Source organism: Loxodonta africana, chromosome 6 (genome assembly GCF_030014295.1).
Source record: "Loxodonta africana isolate mLoxAfr1 chromosome 6, mLoxAfr1.hap2, whole genome shotgun sequence".
NCBI classification, from domain to species: Eukaryota; Metazoa; Chordata; class Mammalia; order Proboscidea; family Elephantidae; genus Loxodonta; species Loxodonta africana.
Window position 1 is genome coordinate 81,702,402 of NC_087347.1, and position 16,505 is coordinate 81,718,906.

Consider the following 16,505-nt stretch of genomic DNA (forward strand, 5'->3'; position numbering starts at 1 on the left):
CTGACATCATAGGAATCAGACCAATGATGTCTGATTTTGTGAGCATATTTTGGAAACTTCTTTCCTAATAAAAAAAAATAATAAGCATATCAGAATTTGATCTGAAATTCATACAAATAAGTAGCTGACAATGTTAGAATTAATAACCTCCTGATCTTGTTCCAGGCATTTCACAGCTGCTGAAGTAGAATAGTAAATGTGAAAATACTTTGAAAAAATGTAAATGTACAGTACAAAATACCAAAAAAAAAAAAAATTGATCCCATCGAGTCAATTAGGACTCATAGCGACCTTATAGGACACAGAACTGCCCACAGGGTATCCAAAGACCGACTGGTGGATTTGAAATGCCAATCTTTTGATTAGCAGCCATAGCACTTAATCACTGAGCCACCAGGGCTCCACAGTACAAAATAAGATAGTAATATTCTCTCTCTTAATTCCACTCAAAGTCAGTTTATTGAGGCCACTTTTAATTTGTTTTAATTCTCTATACTAAGAATTCAATTCTTATTTTGCTTTCTATCACCTGGCATAGACTTATTTAAGAAGAAACATCAGTTAACAAGCATTTATTGAGCAATTTTTGTAAACTTAGAACTTTGCTGGGTGCTAGGGCAAGGAAGAGTTAAAGGGAAACTGTACAGCATAATCTCCCTTTAGGGAAATCTCAGCGTCTTGGAATGAGCTAATACTAACTCGTAGAATCATTAAAGACCTATTAAAAAGTTTAATCCTGAAGGAATTAATATAAGGCTATAGGTGTTCGGAATAGCAAAAAATCAGTGGAGTAGTTGTTAAAGAGATGAAATTGAAATGGACCTCAAAGTTTGGATCAAATATAGATGAACAGAAAGCAAAAAGCAGAAGCCTACTAAATGAAAGTCAGAGTTGGGAATGAGTTTAGTAAGCGGGCAAGCAGTGATGCAATTGGCATGAACAAAGTACTGGTGAGGAGATAGCATTTCAGATTGTAAAGTCCTTGAAGTAAGTCATGAGAGCTTGGAATTGGTTGCGTAAGTCAGTAAGGAGCAACTGTCTGTTCTTAAGCTGCAGAAAGGAAATAAGAAAAGCAAAGTTTATTTGATACCAAAAGGTAAAACAGTTGAGACTGAGAGGCAAGGAGGATTGTTTTGGGGAATGTGGTCACGATCATTTGATGGCAGTAAGGTGATGAAATCTGGGCTAGGGTAACAGTAGTGGGAACCGAGACCAAGTAGCAATTTGACAAACCTTATAAAGATTCTGAAAAAATGGTAATGCCACTGTCTGAAATGGCCTTTTTAGGAAGGTGACCCACCTTTATGTCAGGAGAAGAAGAGTTCAATAGGCGTATGCTGAATTAGAAGTAACATGTTGGGAAACAGTCTGAGTGAGAGATCAGGATTTAAAAATCAATAATGTGAATTTCGTAAGCATCTGCTTCCCTGAAATAGAGAAGCTCACCAAAAGCTAAGTACAAAGAATAAATAAGGGTAGATTTAAAGACAAAACGGTACATACAGCTTGAGGTCAAGAAGAGGTAGGAAAGCTAAAGAAAGAGAAAAGCTTTTGCTAGATTAATATCATAGGTTTTGTCACGTCTGACCTGTGGAAAATAAAGATCTTAATTTTCTTTGACCAAGCAGTTGGTTTCCAAAATCCTTCAAAACTTATTTAATGTATACAAATACTTCAAATGGGTGCTTAGAAGGATCCTACTCAATTGTCATGTCTTTTTAATGGCTGAAAAAACCAATTTGGAATACTGAGATCCAATGTCTCCCTCATCAACCCCTGGAAAACACTTTATTACATGAACAAAAAATTCTTATTAGATGATATTATTATAACCATTCTATCCTCTTTCAAGCTAATTTTGAATACATGGAATCCAGTTACAGAATGTAATGAGATTGCTTTAAAGGTATGGACATGTTGGTAGGGAAATAAAGCAAATATAAATATTATGTTTTTATATAAATCTTGGATAAAATTTCAAATTATCTTACACAGAAATATTAAATTCAACAATAAATTTTATGTAAATGATTTGATAAAATTAATACCAAAAAGCTCAGAAAAAGGAATAGGGCAATCTTCATGTATGCTCACACACAAGAAAAAAAGACACTGTTTTTAAAAATAAAATTAAAAATCAACATGTTCTAACATTACAGATTTAGATAAATTTCAGCTTAAATGCATTTATTTGAAATTTAAATTTCTGAAAACTGCTGGCATTGAACACTGGTCACATTTTAGGTGCACACTTATGTTGGCCAGGTTATGTCTTTTTTAATAGCTATCACAGAGACAGACAGAGATTAAAAACAACATATTCACCAGGCGACATGGTTCATGCTTTAGTTTTTTGACAAATAGCAAAAGAACACTGAGCTCTGATTTGGAGTGCAGGCTACTCTTTTTCTCTGTGCTGAGAAAGTGAGCATTTATACAGATTAAACCCATCAGACTGATACATCTCATAAATATGTTTTACAATTACAAGTTTCTGCTTTAAGATGAAGCAGTAAACTAATCACTGATCTAAATGGTATTTGAAAACTCTGGCTACCCTAATCCTTCTGTTAAGCTTCATAATAAAGCTTAGCTGACTAGTAGTTCAGGATGGGAAAAATGATCCTTAGAATTTTTTAGAGATAAAAACATGAGTTGCTGTTATTATATTCTGGACCTCTAACATAACAGGCTGGTATGGAAACAAATATAATGCTTTGCATGAGAAAAGTGTAGGAGAATTGGAAGCATGGATTTCAAAGTATCATTTTTTTTTAATCTTAGTAAAAGTCTTGGAATTAAACAAATCTTATTTTTTTTTATGATAAGATATAAGGTAGAATTCTGTTTGTTTTCCTGTTCTTAAGGTTCACATAATTATGATTTCTTCATTTTTTTATATAACTATGGATTTTTATAATTTAGTTCTTTAAAGATTATTGGTTCAATTAACATCTTTGTTTGTAAGTGAAGGATATAGAATAAATGCTTTTAAGAATCATATTTGAAGTTGAATTCCAAAGCAAAATCTAGCAGTATCATACTATGACCTTCACTGCTTACCATTCTTACTTCTCACAGGGGTAAAATCAAGCTGGAGCCATCGAGAATGCAGCTCTGGTGGTTTTTAACCAGCCAGAGTCTCGTGCCACCTCTTTTACCCAGGTTACCCAAGCAAGTTGTACATGTACAATCACTTTCTAAATGAATATTGACTGGCCTGCATGCTACTCAGCTATGTTCCTTCCCCTGACATGGCAAGGAAGTGCTAGACGTGCCCCGCTGCTCTCTGCTGAATCGTGTGACACATCACAGCATGGTCAGGCGAGACGGGCAGCCCCAATATCATATGTGATTCTGCTAATGAGTTTTCCAGTTTAATCTTTTAAAAACAATAATTGCATGGTCTATAAGATTTATAATATTTACAATATCTAATTTTAAACACTATAGGAATGCTGAAAGTTCAATGTAGTCAGGGACTTTAGAGAGCATGCATTTTTTAATTTCTTTGCTTTTTTTTTCAGCGAAATAACACCACTACTTTTGTGTTGATTCAGCCCTTATAAGTGAATTGTATTACCAAAATGAGCCTCACAGGTTTTTTTTCCTTATAGTGCTGCCATTTGAGATCATTATGTTCAGATCCATGAATATCATTTTTCTACCCATCCAAATCATGTGCTCCAGATGGAAGTGTTTGCTTTGGTGTTTTTTGGGAGAGGCTCTATAAAAAGAAGTAGGGTGATCGTGAGTTTTTGAGATATGAAGGGCCATAGTCTGTATGTATTTGGGCACTACATATCTTGGATTTTCATGTAGTTTGGGAACACTGTAAAGTGTCATGTGTCTGCAAAACCGTAAGTGGCCATTGTAAAGGAAATAGAAATAAGGGAAGTATCATTATATAGGGTGGGAAAAGTTCATTGCCTCTGATCATTAGGTAATTGGTCGAGTGTACCCATTTTTTGTTTAAATCTCCCTGATCTACCTCAGCTTCTCCCTATGTATTCCACCTCACAACTGAGCAGGTAAAAAACAAACTTCGAACATACACTACTTTTAATTATTAAGTATTAACTATAGTTTTATGAGGGGTAAAGGGCATCTCTTAAAGATTACCGGTGATTTGTGGATCAACTAAACGATTAGCTTATTCTCTTGACTCAACTTTTTCCTGTTGATTTCATTTCTGACTGGAGCCTCCACCAGAATGCATGCTCTGGGAAGGAATTTATGAAGAAAAATTGAAAAACTTCATAAATATTGGCAGTTTTCAAGACTTTGGGTGATAAAGAATAACTAGAGTTTGGGGTTGTCTGTAGGTTTGATTTATACATACTTTCTTCCTTCTGAGGGAAAATTTGAGCATTAGTTGTAGAATGCAACAACTCCAGGAATAGAATTATTAATGAGAAATACAAGGGGGAAAAAAAAAAAAACAGTCCCTGGTGATTTAAGCAGCTTTTGCTTAGCACTGAGTTTATAGCCACTGTGTAAAATCTGAGTTATTTTCTTCTTCACAAGCAGAACAGAATTAAATAGTACTGACAAATTAACATTTACACCATTATAGGAGGATTCCCTTCTTTTGAAAGCCTTTATGGAAACCCTGAAAATAGATCCTTGACTAAGGTCCTGAGCATACGCCCTCCAGAAAATGTGCTGTGTCTCATTTTCAGAATTTGGAGAGCAATGCGAGAATGACTCTAGGTTTCAATTTCTCTATTACGCAATTAGTGTCTTCCAGATACTCTTTGTGAAACTGAAGGCAAGGCAACTCTTGGAGAGGAACAGATAAGTATGTGGATAGCCATTTTAGACCTTGCTTGACCTTTAGAGAACTGTCTTGGTACTTTAGTGTAGTTGTGCTGAAATAAAATCCAATTAAGGCTGGTTTAGATGGAAATTTTTCTCTCTTCCCAACTGGGTCCCAAGATAAGCCATCTTCTTTTGCCTCGTTGATGCCTTTCTACTCTGCTCTTCAACTACCACATAATTGTTTTCAGTTTCATAAATCATGATATTAATAAGGCTATCTTAAGAGAAAAGGAGCACCAGGAGCATTATACATTTAAAATATGTGAAAACCTAACTAAATGGAGTTGGTTTATATATTTACCTTTTGATAAGTGGTCCAGAAACAAGAGAGCTACTTGGTTATCCTTGTCTCTGCGTTGGACCAGCAGCAAAATGGCCTCACTGTGTGTCTGTCTGTTCTTCAAATGAAATATCGTAAGTCAAGATATGGCTATGCAAATCCAAAAGATCAGACTAAGGCCCGGATAGTAATGTTTGACCAAAGATTTTCCTTTTCTACTTGCAAGACAAAATCCATATGATTTAAGAGAAATGGCTAGATTTTAAAGGCAATCTGTAATGGCTGAATCTTTTATTTTGCCTCTAGAATCATACAGCAGTTTGTGAAAGTCAAACATTTAATAGGTGATTGAAAATAAAGGAATTTGAGCGCATTTCAGTGGAAGTAGACCAGTTATTAACATTCTATCTCAGAAAGTTAAACTTGATTATTTAATTGGATAAAAATCAAGAGTAACAGTAGTCATAAGGGGGAATTTCTATATGTTCATGTTATTAGGGGAAAAAAGGTTGATGCACTCACGGCTGTGTTGGGTGCTGATTCTGTCATTTTTTTATGTTGAGATAACCCATTCCTCTGAGTGGTATTTGTGGCTAACCTTCTTGAGAACTTCATATTCAGGTGCCATGTCTTTGAGAACATGGTCCTGGATCAGTGTACAGCTTCCACAGCATTGCGCCAGGCTTCTGCTACAGCCAGGCATGTTTTCTGAGGCTGAATTAGGCCGAGAGAATGTTGCATCTTAAAAACTGCTTCCCAGCGTGCATCTGTAGAGCATAAGCTATCATCCCTCTGTAGACTCAGTAATTTCTACAAGGGATGGAAGAATCTAACTTTTGAGTGCCATAAAATATTGTAAGGGTAGGGAGAATATAGTACAAGAAAACAACTTTGAACTTGTACTATGTGCTTTTATGTGGAAATTTATTATTGTTATGCCTGTACACCCAGTTATTTTTTCTAACTACTTCAGAACAAATATTAACTTCAGTTATTTAGTATGGTCATTGAGTTCCTTAATATAGTAAATTTTTTGAGTTTCTTTGTTTTTGTTTTTTTTTTAATATCATTGTAGTATCACAGCTATGACAATATAAAAGTAAGTCATTCTTTGTATTTATCATCAGTCACTTGCTTTTAAATCAGTTGCATCCTTTTAAATAAGCTTGGAAACCATTCGGTATGACTATGATAAAATGCACCACAAACTACCCTCTACTAGAGTATGAATGCCAAAGTGCTGAATTTAACTAGAAAATGTTTACTTAGATAGTAGTACATCAGTGTATAGAATTTAAAATGTTTGAATAGTTTTCTAGAGTGTAAATTTGTGATTTAAAATTACAGCAGTAAAACTCTTCATGTATCCAATGACTAAAGTAGGTCAGGCAGAATATTGTAATTGGTAAGTGGGTATAATTTAAGAAGAATATATTTCAAGTTTTAATTTATAAATGTAGGTCATTCTACAACTTTTGAAATTTTATACAGTCGATACAATATTTTCATAACATCGCAGAATAAATCATATGTATTTTCGTGTGATAAAGTATGGCAATGGGATTGAAAATAGTGTAGTGACATTTCTGAATAATAAGATTAAAACATGAATCAGACTGATTCTCTAACTTACAGAAAGTTGGATTCCTGTAAGCCTTCACCAGGAAGGGAGCCTACTTCAAAATACTTTTTAGTAAAATGAGCACTAGCTTACCGATTATCTTCTAATCCTTGTGCAAACACTGCCTTCAAGTCTGCCTCCAAACATTCATTGAGGAGATTTCAAGAGTGTAAGTTTAAAAAGTTTATCCTTATAATCAGAAAAAATTCCTAGATAATAGTGAAGAAATTCTCTATGTAAATTGAGTTCTCCTCATTTAAGAAGAGGAGAATACCAGGAAGATTTTTTCCTTGTCTGTGTTTTCAAATGATACGTCGTGCATCATAAGACCAGGCAGACAGCAGTGAACTGATTGCTGTCCCTTGCTTCACTGATACATGAATACATAACCTTTATAGCCATTGAGGAAATTGAGCATATTTATATCCAAACAAGTCAGTTACATTCATAAACATTTACAATCTAAAGTCAGTACCAATAACAAAAATACATCCAGAAATTCATACATGGCAAACAATCTATTCAATTATCATTCAGGTTAGTGGCTACTACTGCTTGTGCTGTGAAGGGTTTGCTTTAAATAAATATTTATATTTAAATAAAAGACACCTGTATAACATATGGCAGGCAATCATAATGTGAGAATTTGAACATCTCACAATTGTATTAACAGTGCTAAAATGGCAAGGGTGAGTATATTTTCCAAATGGAGAAGTATATGTTTTTCAAATGGAAAAGCATATATGTAGATACAGCTATCTTTATTACTTTATTCTTTTATATGTATTTGTTAAATTCTAGAGAAACATTTGGGGAAAATCATGTGTATTTAGCCACTGAAATAATAATTGCTATTTAATGAAAAATGCATTTTGTAATACTGTTAATTTTTGTTAAGGCCATGATTGAATTACATATCAAATGGAGAGATGAGATTATCTAAATGCTATAACTCTCTCTTTAGGAATAATATAAAAAATGTATTCAATCATTCATTTATTCACTCTTCATGAACTCAACATAACTATTTACTGTCTATTTGATGCTGATGTACTGGATCATTTGGTGTATATTAAATATACACACACATACACACGTATATAAATATATACATATACACACCCACTACTCATTTGTTGACATAGTTTCCAAAGACAAAGTCTTTATGTGAAATTGGCATCATTCAAGAGTCAGGGGCTGTGCCTATCTTTAGCGCCAGTGCCTGGTCACTCACTGCCTGTTCAGTGCCCCTGGTATGTCTTGGGATGTGCGCGGCACCGGTGGGCCCTCCTTCCCCACCACGCCTTCCCCACCACCTTGGAGCCTGTGGGGGTTGAGGGTGGTCATGATGGTGCTCAGGCGTTGCCTACTTCTTGCCGTCTCCTGCCACCTGCCCTGGGTGGGGACTCTGCTCACCCTCCGTGTGCCCCAGCCCTGCAGCCCTGCCCCTTCCCTCTCTCCCTTTCCTGTCTACCCGTCACTGACCTCTCCAGCACCTCGGGGCCCTTGCCTGGCCTCTCCCTGCCCACTCGCAACCTTGTGTCAACCCGCTGTCATCCTATGCCCTTTGTGGTCAGACCGAGATGTCACGAATGGGAGAAGGCATCCCGAGGCCAGGTCAGCCACCATCCCTCATGTGGCCCAGTCATCACCAGAGCCTCCAGTATATCAGTTGAGGTGACCTACGGAGGGCACCCAGTCCAGACCATCAGAGGTGCCGCCTAAGAATTTTTTCTGAGTTGTCATAAATGCGAAATGTCAGATAATAAGATAGTCGATAACTGAGGAGTAGGTGTTATGTTTATACGCACACACATATGTGTATATTTATATACTAGGAGCCCTGGTGGCACAGTGCTTAAGAGTTCAGCTGCTAACCAAAAGGTCAGCAGTTTGAATCTACCAGCTGCTCCTTGGAAAACCTATGGGGCAGTTCTACTCTGTCCGATAGGGAGGCTATGAGTCGGAATCGACTCGTCAGCAACGGGTTTGATTTTTTTTGGTTTAATATACTTGGTATACAAATGAAAATATATAGATAATCCATTGCCAGTGAGTCAATTACGACTCACAGTGACTGATAAGACAGAGTCAAACTGCCCATAGGGTTTCCAAGTCTGTAATCTTTATGAAGTGAACTGCCACATCTTTCTCCTGCAGACTGGCTGGTTGGTTTGAACCACTCACATTTTGGTTAGCAGCCAATCACTTAACCTCTGTGCCACCAGGGCTCGTTTAATATGTAGATGCATGCATACATATATATATACACATACATACACACTTACACACACACACACACACACACACACGACTATTTTGTTAAAGGAAACAAGTAGAATGGACTAAACGTTCTATAAAACATCCTGGAAAAATGGTTTAGAAATTGTGCAAGAAAGAAAGGTTTCATGGAAAAGGTGGACCGTGACCCAGGCTAAGAAAAAGTTTTTGAGCTTGGATTAGGCAAGAGGAAGAAGAAAAATGGAATTTTTTTATAACGAACCTCAAAATAATGTTTTTTACTGCTGTTAATTTGTGCCACCAAAACACACTGCCGTCAAATTGATTATGACTTATAGTGACCCTATAGGACAGAGTAGAACTGCCCCACAGGGTTTCCAATAGGACAGAGTAGAACTGCCCCACAGGGTTTCCAAACAGCCTGGATGATTGGAACTGCCAGCCGTTTTTTAGCAGCCAAAGTCTCAACCGCTTCACCACCAATTTGCACAGTGGATATTATTGCTGCCACTCATCAAAAGCCAGCGTCTAATACAGAAAGCACCAGTGAACTTGGAAGAGGAGAGTTGGTTGCAATTCTATCAAGCAGTTGCTTTCCGAGGCCTTTCTTAAAAAAATAAAGATATCCTAACTGTAACAAGCAGAAAAATCTTGGGAGAAGAAAATATGTGTGGCTTCCCCACATCTCTAACATACTAAGAATGGTAGGAATTCTTGTACTATAATGATCCTGAGAACCATCAGCCAAAAATGATGGCCTAAATTCTCTGTTTAGCATACTCAAGACTAAGATGTGTACTACACTATAGAATTGTATTTTGACTTAAAGTAATTTTGATAATATATTTAGTTGGACATGGCTAATGTTACCCTCAAAGAAACACCACAAAAAGGGTCATCTGAATATGACTTTTCTATTTACATTCTAAAATATTAAATTATATTTGCATTATTATTTCAATACATTAGGAATTCCAAGGCAGATTTCCCCCAAATATACTTGTGTTTTGGGAGTTGTTTAGACATTTCTGAATGATACATTAACTCAGAAGATTAGGGCAGAGTCACCCTGCTACTTAGTTATTGAAATTAACAGGGGTTTTTGAAACCACTAAAATGTCCCTGCACTATCCTTTCACTCTAAAAGCTTTACATTGTCTAGGTTGTGCTGTGTGTCATGTCTTTGCATCAGTTTTCATAAAACATTGCACATTCATAATGTCTTCCCAAGTGGTCTCAGAGTTATTAGATACTTATTCTTGTAACATTAAAGTGGCTCTTTCTAGCCATGTGGCATGTCACAATGATTTATTTAAAGGAAAAATTCACAGCCTGATCACATGTTGAATTCAAAATGTGCTCCTAATGAACATCAATACAGATTCTGGACAATGCCATTTATGAAGAAATTTCCATTTCATCTAGAATTCTTTGGGAAGTATCAAATTCATTTCAGCAGTTAAAAAAAAAAAAAAAAGATCCATCAATTTTCTGCTAGTAAAGATGAAAATTATGTAAGCCAGAGAAAAATATAGCTCAAAGTTGAAATATAACGACTGTGACTAATGTTAATGTGCTGTTCTTCCCTTCTAAAATTACAGAAACATGGACAGTACTTAGAAACAACTGGTAATGTTCTTGGCCCTCTAAAAATTTCCATCTGAAGAGGTGGAAATTACAATTCGATTTGATACCTTTTAATTACTATAATCAGTAGTAGATGTCAGCATATCAAATTTTTATCAAACTATCTTTGGCCTGAGTACTAACTTATTATAATATTTTAGTAAGGCATTCAAATAGAGACCATAAAATGAGTTAATCAGTATAATCTATCCTTTCCAAATCACCCACACCGTATGCTGTCTAACCGTAATAGCAGAAATTGTATGGATAAATCAGGTCAGTAGCTACATTGTTTTAAATAGTAGGTCTTTATGTTATGAGCACATAATTATCAGCGATATTAACAGTGTCTACCAGTGCCATTTTTCCACACTATGACAAAGCTTTTCCAAATTAGCTTAATAAAAGAGAAAAGTCACATCTTTGCAATGGGGTTTTGTTTCCAGAAACTAAATGCAACCAGCTCATCTGAAGGAAGCACAGTGGATGTTGCTCCACCCCGAGAAGGTGAACAAGCAGAAATTGAGCCTGAGGAAGATCTTAAACCAGAAGCTTGTTTTACTGAAGGTAAACAAACTCTAGTATGATTACATGCAATCTCCCCTCATTCCTTAAACAAACTGAATGTACCTTATTTAAATGAAATATTTAAAATAAATGGTGAAGGCATGCTTATCTTTGTTTTCCTCTTCACTCCCCCAAAAGTCAATCTATCTGTATTTCCATATGATACTATAGTAGTGGCTGTGCCTGGACAATTTAGCTGATGTGAAGTCTTTTCTTTCCATCCCCCACAATGTGGGGAACCGAACACTATGAGATAAATGGCATTCTGCAATGTAATCTCCTTTATACTCTACTCCCTTCAGACCTCTTTGACAATGGAGTGGTTTAATTTATAGATGCTACAGTAAATAGACCCCATCCCTTACAGTTTCAAATGTGGTTAATTTGTGCTGTGGCTAGAGCTGTTTTTGGATGTAGATGTGTTATACAGCTTGTCAGGCAGAATTGTTCTCACAGTGACCAATACAGTGTCTTGCTCACAGATCAATAAAGATTTGTTGATTTGATACGAGTGGATTTAATTTGATGAGTAGTAGCTCAGAGAGTTAAAGCAGAAGAGTGGTTGGAAGTTAGAAATAATATGAAAGCTAAGAGGGGGAGTACAAAGGAATAATATGCTGACTGACAAGATGAGTCATAGGTGTGACTAAGGAAAGCAGTGAGGCTGAAAATAAATTAGCTAGGGAAAATTGACAGTGGCTGATATCTGGGGGGAGAGGGAGATTTTCTGTGCATGAGAGAAAGGAAGTGAAAAATCTAGACTCTCATCAAAATACGAAGAACATGTAGTTTTGTCCCAAACCTGAGAGGTATACCTGGACCCATTTTCATCAATGGCCTTAAAGCAAAGAGAGATCTTGACTGTCTTAAAGAATAAAGTCATTTAAACCCAAACTGTGCTCGGTAAACTAATTCCTTAAATTCTAGGTGGCCGGCTGAATATACAAGTCTGGGAATAATTCACTGTACAGGTGAGATGCTGAAGGTAACGAGGCAATGAGGTAGCAAGTTGTCCTATAAAATGAACAATCGAGGCAGAAGGCAAGAAAGATTTTTTTTTCTATTTAAGATTAAAATACACTTTTTTAATTTATTATATTTAATGTTATTTTTAGGATGTATTAAAAAGTTTCCATTTTGTCAAGTAAGTACAGAAGAAGGCAAAGGAAAAGTCTGGTGGAATCTTCGAAAAACCTGCTACAGTATTGTTGAGCACAACTGGTTTGAAACTTTCATTGTCTTCATGATCCTCCTTAGCAGTGGTGCTTTGGTAAGTGAAATGCATGTTGGAGACAATCAAATTCTAGGGAAACAGATTATCCTCCAAAAATGCCAGAAGCATTTAAGAACTGAAAGAGAAAGTATATCCATGCGTTGCAAAGCTTGGCACCCAAGGGTTTAACTATGCAAAATTCAGAAGAGAACAAATCAGACCAATGAACTAGGCCAGATGGAATTTCTCATCTGATGTTTATCTAACAGATGTTTCCCTGAGACAACCATTTGCGTAGACATTCTGTAACGATGTTACCTTCCATGTCAAATACCATCCAGTTTCCCTCAATAATCATATTAACAAAATTTATGAAATAAGTGTATTTTGTTTTCTTCATATTTAATCAACTTATCCTTTCAAAAAAGACTGATCATTCAGAGAATCACAGAAATTAATGTTGGAATAGGCCAACTCTATCCCTCATTAACAGAATTTCTGATCATTTTTTGAGTTCACAGTATGTCACTAATAGCTTGTCTTTATAGCAGTAATTGTGATAGAGACTTTGTAGTGAGAGGCAAAGAAGAAGGTACATATTAAATATTAAATTGTAAAGACATTGTAATTTGTAAAGGCAATAAAACAATGGAATTTTCTTGCCAACATTTTACCACTGAGTTTTCATCTTTTTTCTGGTGTTTTTCAGTTTGTTTGCTATTAGCTATTATTTATTAAATTACTCTTTTGTTCTCTGTATTATAGTAAGTAATTTTATCAAGTGTTTGGGGAAGGCAAGCATTGAAGTAAAACAAAATGTCTTCTTGGTTACAGGCTTTTGAAGATATATACATCGAACAGCGAAAGACTATCAAAACCATGCTAGAATATGCTGACAAGGTCTTCACTTACATATTCATTCTGGAAATGCTTCTCAAATGGGTAGCTTATGGATTTCAAACATATTTCACAAATGCCTGGTGCTGGTTGGATTTTTTGATCGTCGATGTAAGTATTCTGAGCAACTTCTATGAAATTATTCTTAAAAGAGGCAAGCTTGACATTTCACATATTTTATGATTAAAACCTTGATTTTTGAGAACCTAGATTCAGTAGGTGCTATATCTATATGTGATGAAAAAATTTTTTAAAGGAATTATTCAACAGTTGATTTTTACTTTTCACTGTGATGCCTGATGCTGTGTATCCACGGTTATGAAGTCTCTCCTTCCAGGTAGAGATAAGGGTGGAGATGATTTTCTGGAGTTTCCTGACCATTCCATCCTCCATCCCTAGCAGTCCTCCAGAAATAAATAAGAGTGTATAGCAAAAGGGGCTTTTATTCTAAAAATATATATATATATATATGAATTATCTAATAATTTAACCATTTTCCATTTCACATATGAATGTAGACATGTTATCTTCTCAGAGCAGGTACCAAGGCATTTATGGAAAAAAAAATAAAAACTACTGATTCTCTATGATTTTATTAATACCTGAACATTTAAACGTTCATTAAATGTGTCACACTGAAGTATTTAAATAAATACTCCAATGACCAAAGTAGAGTAGTTAGGAGCCAAGATGCGGAGTTAGGCTACTTGCATTTGAGCCCCCTTTGCCAGTTTCTGGAGCCCAAGTGGCATAAGAGTTAAGAACTCCACTGCTAACCAGAAGGTCGGCAGTTTGAATCCACTAGCCGCTCCCTGAAAATCCTATGGGGCAGTTCTTCTCTGTTCTATAGGATTGCTATGAGTCAGAATCAACACAATGGCAACGAGTTTTTTAGATTCAATAATGCTGACACAATTATGCCATTATTTTTTTTAAAAAACTACTACAAATGCAACAGTGAGGAAAGTTTCATGAAAGAGGGTAAAGGTAGTCCTAAGAATGTAGAGACAAAGAAAAATAGAGTTTCTCTATACCACAAGCAGAGAGCTCTTCTTTTTCTGAAAGTTAAGAATCACAAGGTAAGGAATAGTTAAACAATCTGTTAATTAACAGATGTAAGCACTTAGCTTACTAACAGTTCAATTTTTAAAAAATCTCCAGGAGGCAAAATCAAGACAGATTTGGGGTCAGGAATTATGACAATTGTACTTTAGTCCCTTACAAGAGCAGATGTGATGAACTAATGTTAAATTAACACATTTATTGCATTCATTCAGCCATATACCCACAGAGCCAATAAAGTAGATTTCCGTACTTACATCAGTAGTTAGATAAGCCAAATCAGATATTTACCATGCAAAGAGTCAGGTATAGGAGCCCTATTCTGAATCCTGTTATCCTGGGGTGAGCAGTCACTGGAACATTGCCAATCATGGGATCTGTCAAACTTGCAACCTTTTTTTTTTTTTTTTTTTTAATTCAAAGTGATGGAGAGACTCTGGGATAAAGTGACAGTCATCTGGTTCTTTGTAGTCTGTGATATTCCACTGCACAGGCTTCACAGCCTCCTAACAAAACAAGGTGCTATAAGCGCTATCTCTAGCTGTTTCCTAGCAATCATAAAGTACTTTATTTTTAGCTCTAACACTTGCCAATATGAATCAATGATTGCCGTATGTGTGCATTCATTCTTTTTATCATTTTTGACAAGTCTGGGACAATCTAAATTCCACTCCTCCTCCTCCCACACACACATACTCATAAATCTAAAACCAAAATGTGTTTAACCCTTTAAAATGATGAGAAGTTTGCAAAATTGCTTTCAATAAAACAGAAATGACTTCAGTATCCATGGCTGGTCTTTCATGAATAATACAGGTAAATCTCAATACTGTTCTGAAAATTATCCCTACAGGGAAGTTAAGAATATTATTACATTCTACAACTGAAATGTACCTTAAAGAATATCTAGCCTTAATTCTAGGAAACAGAAGCCTCAGTTTAAATAATTTTCCTAAGATAGCACAACTACTTAGTAACAAAGCCCAGAGAAGGTCGTCTTCCTCCCTCTTCCCCTCCAACGTACTGGTGGTCAACTTTGTTAAAAATTGCAGCAAGGTCAAGTAATATATAAGTACAAAGAACTGACTATTGGATGTGGCAGGATGGAGGTCACTAGTTTCATGGATGAAGACGGCTCAAGGAAGTGACAGGGCTAAAATCCTGATTGGCAAGGTTGTGAAAAGAATGGTAGATGGAGAGATAGAGACAGTAAGTATGGTAATTCAGGTTGGAATCATGGGAGAGAATTCAACCCATGCCTCTGTCTGCCAGAATATTGTGCTAGATGGACCACTTGTTCTGATTCAGTATAATGATTCTTCTTCCTATGCAAGGGTCAAAAATGTACTATCTTCATATAAAAACCACTACACTATAAATGCTGTTGGCCACAAAATGAAGTAAAAACATAATCATAATTTATTGGAAGAATTTGAGAATTCTTCTGGTTTTTATGGAGTTAACATGAATGGCAACCCTGGGAAAATTCATCAGAGCATTTATCATCACATCAACTTTGGCTCTAAATTATCCTAAAGTGCTAATGTGCCCAAAACATACTCCAGTAAAAAGTTCAACCATTGTAAAATATTTTTTGCCCACAAGTGATTTCCACTTTGCAGATAGCACAAGCTGCAGATGTAGCTTGATCTTTGCCATTCTGAATCTCTCTTCCTGCTTGCTCAGGGACTCCTTAGGATCTCCATTCGCTGATCTGTTGAGATGAACAAAAGCAGAATAGGGACACTTCCTGATCCTAGGATGTATTCTGAATTGCCAGCAGCTTTTAGAACCTAGTGGTTCCTGCCTTGGATCTTGATATTTATTCTTGGCATATTGGCATCCTCAATAATGAAGCTAGAATTATTGCTGGTAGTAGTAGTAGTAGTAACATACTTTGATTCCTAACACTTCAAGACCACTAACTGTGAGACTACATGATTATGCTCAATCCAGCAAGAACCACTACTAAAGGAGATTAAATAAGTATAACATAGAGATTAAGAGCAGGTATAGCATGGTGGCTAAAGTATGGTTTCAAAGTCTGATCTTTTGGGTTCAAGCCTCACCTCTACCTCTTATTAGCTGTATGCTTTTTCTTCTCACCAGTGAAAAAGAGCCAGTAATAATACCTACTTCTTAGAATTCATACATAGGGAAAACTTTGGAGACAGCCT

General features: G+C 36.0%; 1 protein-coding gene across 1 annotated transcript in view; it reads left to right on the forward strand.

The window, feature by feature from the left end:
* The window catches only part of LOC100674781 (sodium channel protein type 3 subunit alpha), an 88,132-nt gene that overhangs the window by 60,117 nt on the left and 11,510 nt on the right, over positions 1-16,505 (forward strand). Inside the window, exons 17-19 of the mRNA XM_064287047.1 lie at positions 11,036-11,156; positions 12,272-12,426; positions 13,204-13,377. Coding sequence (XP_064143117.1) covers positions 11,036-11,156; positions 12,272-12,426; positions 13,204-13,377 — 450 coding nt within the window. The remainder of the gene's footprint in view (positions 1-11,035; positions 11,157-12,271; positions 12,427-13,203; positions 13,378-16,505) is intronic.